This window comes from Lactuca sativa, chromosome 9, assembly GCF_002870075.4.
Source record: "Lactuca sativa cultivar Salinas chromosome 9, Lsat_Salinas_v11, whole genome shotgun sequence".
NCBI lineage: Eukaryota > Viridiplantae > Streptophyta > Magnoliopsida > Asterales > Asteraceae > Lactuca > Lactuca sativa.
Window position 1 is genome coordinate 218,286,228 of NC_056631.2, and position 4,518 is coordinate 218,290,745.

The following is a 4,518-nucleotide window of genomic DNA, read 5'->3' on the forward strand; positions in this document are numbered from 1 at the left end:
AAGAAACTTGGGGCAGTTTTCTTCTTACTTTAACCAAATGTAGGGTACAATTTACAGAAATGTGAAAGATATCGTTCTAGCTAAATTAAGGAAATATACATGCAGGAACAATCGTTAGCTCGTAACTTAATGCAATTAGCTTTTACCTGAAAAGTGGAAGTAGGCCAAGTCTTCAAGTGTTTGTTAATGTGGAGTTCCATACTTGTGCTTCAATCCTTGTAATGGGCCTTTCAAACTTATTTTTTGATGGACTTCAGTTTGAGTTTGCTGACTCTTTTCTAGTGTATGAGCCGTATCACTTCCCCATGGTTGAGTTGACAATACCCTTGTAGCGCCCAATACCCCTATTGTTGCCATGTAAATAACAACAAAAAAAAAAAAAAAAAAACTGATGAGAGCTTCCTGTTACGCCCATTATCACCATCTAATTTTCATACATCGCTACAAAAAATATGGATGAATTTAAATGTATTAGAAGAAATTCTTCTTCGCCAAACAAAAGCTCATTATGTGTGATTGTAGAGTCATAATTGCTCTTTTTCCATAACTAGTTCATATGGCTAACTTCAAAACAAAGAAAAATATAGTTTCATTATATACATGTTACGCCCCGGGATCTAGATCTCGTGACAGGACCTGTACTTGTACTTCCTACATCCGTGAGTATTACTAACACCTAATCTCTATTGAGAGGAGACTAGGTTAAACTATTCTAAGAGATTAAAAGCAGTTGACTTCAAGCATAATTTTATTTCATGAATAACTACCCTTTAAATAGGGATAAACAAAAGACTCTAATAAAGAAACAAAGATCACCCAAATCGACTCAAATACTAAATGATCCTAATTACCAAATGTAAAAACTGAAACAAGATAATTCCCTAAAATAAGATATTTTCCAGAAATTAAAAATACTTATTATCCATATGATTCATAACATTACTCCCCTCCTCCGCATTGAGCTTGTCCTCAAGCTCAATAGTCACCCATTAGCGTCATCTTCCTCATTGTTCATGATGATGCAAAAGAGCTTGGCACATTTATGCCCAATAGAGAATATTTCATCACAGTTGAAGCACAAGCCTTTTGCCCGCCTCTCTGCCATTTCTACAGACGTTAGTTTTTTCCAGGCCGGATTTAGTGTTTCAGCTTTGTATGTTCCAGCTGCTCCTTTTCCTGTCGACTCTCATTTTTGGCTTGCAATCGAGGTTTGGTTTCCTGTAGGCCTGACACCTATTGGTTCTCCTGCTTCTGCCACCCTTAGCTCAATTTGTCTGGCTAGATTCATGGCATAATATAGAGTTATGGGTCTCGCAAATTCAACCTCATGTCTTATCACGTTCATTAGCCCCGCACAAAAGTGCCAAATGCTTTGCTCCGGTGTGACCCCCGTCGTCCTACCCAACATCAATTTGAATCTTTCACAGTAGTCTTCTACTGTCCCAACTTGTCGAAGCCGAGTTAACTCCCCAAAGGGATTCAAGCTCATAGGCGGGCCGAAACGGATTTTGCATTCATCTGAAAACTCGACCCAATTCAAACAATTTTTCATCCTTCTCAAGTTTCGGTACCACCCGCTTGCCCGACTCTGTAAGGCGAAAGTTGCTTGGCGGACCCAAGCCTCCGGCGGTGTTTGTTGTTCTTCGAAGAAGTCCTCACACTTCTGTAACCATTCAAGTGGGTCACCCTTGCCGTCATACACCGGAAACTCCATCTTGGCGAATCTAGGCACCCGATTTCCAGGTACCCGATCGCCACGGTAACCTCCTTCATCAAATTCATCCCAACTTTTATGCACCTGTTCTTGTTCAATATGCCGATTGTGTCCCGATCCTTCGACTTTCTGGATATCCCAGCGGTGTTTGAATGATTGTGGGTCTGCATTGCGCCAAGAATCAGACCCCTTCCCTACTCCCCGTCCTGTTCCCAAGGGGTTTGATCCAAACGACCCCCTGCCTCGACCTAACACCGTGAAGGCACTCGTCATCTTGCCTCCTGGTGCGTTGCCGGTGACGATGCCCTTGCCCCTTCCTCGACCTAGCTCGCTGCTATATTCAAATTGCTGGTCCATCTCTTCTTCTTCCTCGCCTGCTTCAGACCCTTGTTTGTTGACCTTGTTTTGGGATTGTGATAAACTCTCTTCCAGAGCCGCATGCTTGGCCTGCAAGGCTTCGACTGCCCCCTTCAGTACAAGGGTACTCTGAGTTTGCTGGACCATGAATGCTTCTAGCTTCTTCATCAATTCTTCCTGTTGAGTAGACACCACGAGCGGCTCTGATACCAAATTTGTTACGCCCCGGGATCTAGATCTCGTGACAGGACCTGTACTTGTACTTCCTACAGCCGTGAGTATTACTAACACCTAATCTCCTATTGAGAGGAGACTAGGTTAAACTATTCTAAGAGATTAAAAGCAATTGACTTCAAGCATAATTTTATTTCATGAACAACTACCCTTTAAATAGGGATAAACAAAAGACTCTAATAAGGAAACAAAGATCACCCAAATCGACTCAAATACTAAATGATCCTAATTACCAAATGTAAAAACTGAAACAAGATAATTCCCTAAAATAAGATATTTTCCAGAAATTAAAAATACTTATTATCCATATGATTCATAACAATACAATTCCATACAACTTATTTTTAACTATATTTAAGTGTAGCAAAATTTATCATTATTTACCAGATAATCAATTATCTAGTATTGTGAAAGAACACCTACAAACTTAATTCTTATTTGGTGTAATGGTTGACCAAAGAAAACATGGGTTTTGATGTCCTGATCATCTGAAGCCTCGTTTGAACAATGTAAAGTGCGACTTATGTTGTGTTGATGCAGCTGGACTATGAAGATGTTTCCTATTATTTAATTTTCTTACATGTATAAGAAGAAATACGGCGAGTCAAAATATGTACAGTCCGTTATGTCTACAAGATTGTAGAGCGATCAACCATGCAATGAAGAAAACAAAAACGAAATTCAAGGTGGACATATTAGCAAACAGCCAAACTGAAAATATCCCATTAGAAGTGTTTGAGAGTACATGATCAAGACACCTAGTGCACAAGGGTGCTTATTGTAATTATATTTAGGAAACAAGATACGATCTTAAAACATAAAGCAATAATACGAGTTGAACATCAAAACAAGATAACACAACAATTTCACAAACACATCTCTCAGGCTTCTTTATTTTGACAAGGTTATGTATGCAGGCTGCAAATACATGATATTTGTCCGCGTTACTAATAGGGATGAAGAATGACACTGAAAGAGTCGAGGTAATCCCCGTAGTTTCCGCTGAATCCACCAAAGCTACCCTTAGCGACTGGCAGCGAGAAACTAGTCCCCTGGGTTGTGCCATATGGCCCATACTTCTTTTTGTTGGTTAGGAAAGACAATGACGTAATCACAGTGTAGCCGGCATATACTCCCACAGTTCCGCTAATCCCGATGAGGTTCTCATCATCAGCAAATGTAAACTGAAGATATACCCAAATAGATGATAAATGATGTATGATAAAACTAGAATATAAGTGCAGTACATGTTTAGGTAACAGATGTAATGAAAGCCCACTATACCGTATGAGGTGAACCACCATCACCACCATATGTTTCAGAATGGTGTTTGACATTATCACGATCCTTGTAAGTGAACCTGATTGAATCTACACACCCTGAGGCACTGATACGGATCTCGCAAATCCTGCCCTCAGGGATGAATGTCCAGGGATTAACTCCACCCTTACCTCCCCACGGTCCAACCTGTACGCCATTGCCTGCCTGCATATAGGGGTGAAATAAAATATATAACTAAGAAGTGGACATATCTTAGCAATCAACAGATGAAATACACCAGGTTAACCATAAACCCAGCATTTCCAAATATATATGGTGAAAGAGTATACCATGTTTGATCTGAATGTATTCTCAAAGGAAAAGATGAAACTCGTGGAAAGTAATAAGTTATACATTTAGCCCCATTAAGAGAAGGACTATTTATAGACCTGATCAGGTAGGGTTTTTAAAGTATAATGGATTCAGATAAGATGTCCGGTCTTCCTGTAATGAAAACATAAAAGTTTATATTGATTTACTATGATTGGGTAAATGTAATTCTTTAGTAAAAGATGTCGGTAGAATATGTTAGGGTGTAGTAACTTAAGGATGAATAGTAGTTTCACATGTGTCAATGTACGGTATCAATTTTTAGAGCACATGCTTGTTAGGTAGTAATTCAATAAGATGACAATAGATGCTTCTGTCATCAGTTTTCAAAGGCTTCCATCACAGACATTTATTCTAACAACCAAGCTTTTGAACACAAGTTTGGAGGTTTTTGAGCACATGTGGGTGATCTTTCTATTTCAATTTTGTACCAATCGTTTTTTCTGCATTTCTAGTTTGAGCAGCAAATTGTGTCCCTCTTCTTGTACTTTGAAATCTACAAGTAACTTGTTCTGAAACCCACCCATTTAATTATCATATCTTGTCGTGTCAACAAGTGTATT

The 4,518-nt window shown here is 39.2% G+C and overlaps 1 protein-coding gene across 1 annotated transcript; it reads right to left on the reverse strand.

The window, feature by feature from the left end:
- Positions 1-2,998: 2,998 nt before the first annotated feature.
- Positions 2,999-4,062, reverse strand: LOC111882840 (protein GOS9-like). The gene is made up of 3 exons (XM_023879215.2): positions 3,916-4,062; positions 3,590-3,790; positions 2,999-3,489 (listed from the first exon to the last, which is right to left on the reverse strand). The coding sequence occupies exons 1-3, from the start codon at positions 3,979-3,981 to the stop codon at positions 3,253-3,255; spliced, it is 504 nt and encodes a 167-aa protein (XP_023734983.1). The 5' UTR covers positions 3,982-4,062; the 3' UTR covers positions 2,999-3,252.
- Positions 4,063-4,518: the final 456 nt, after the last annotated feature.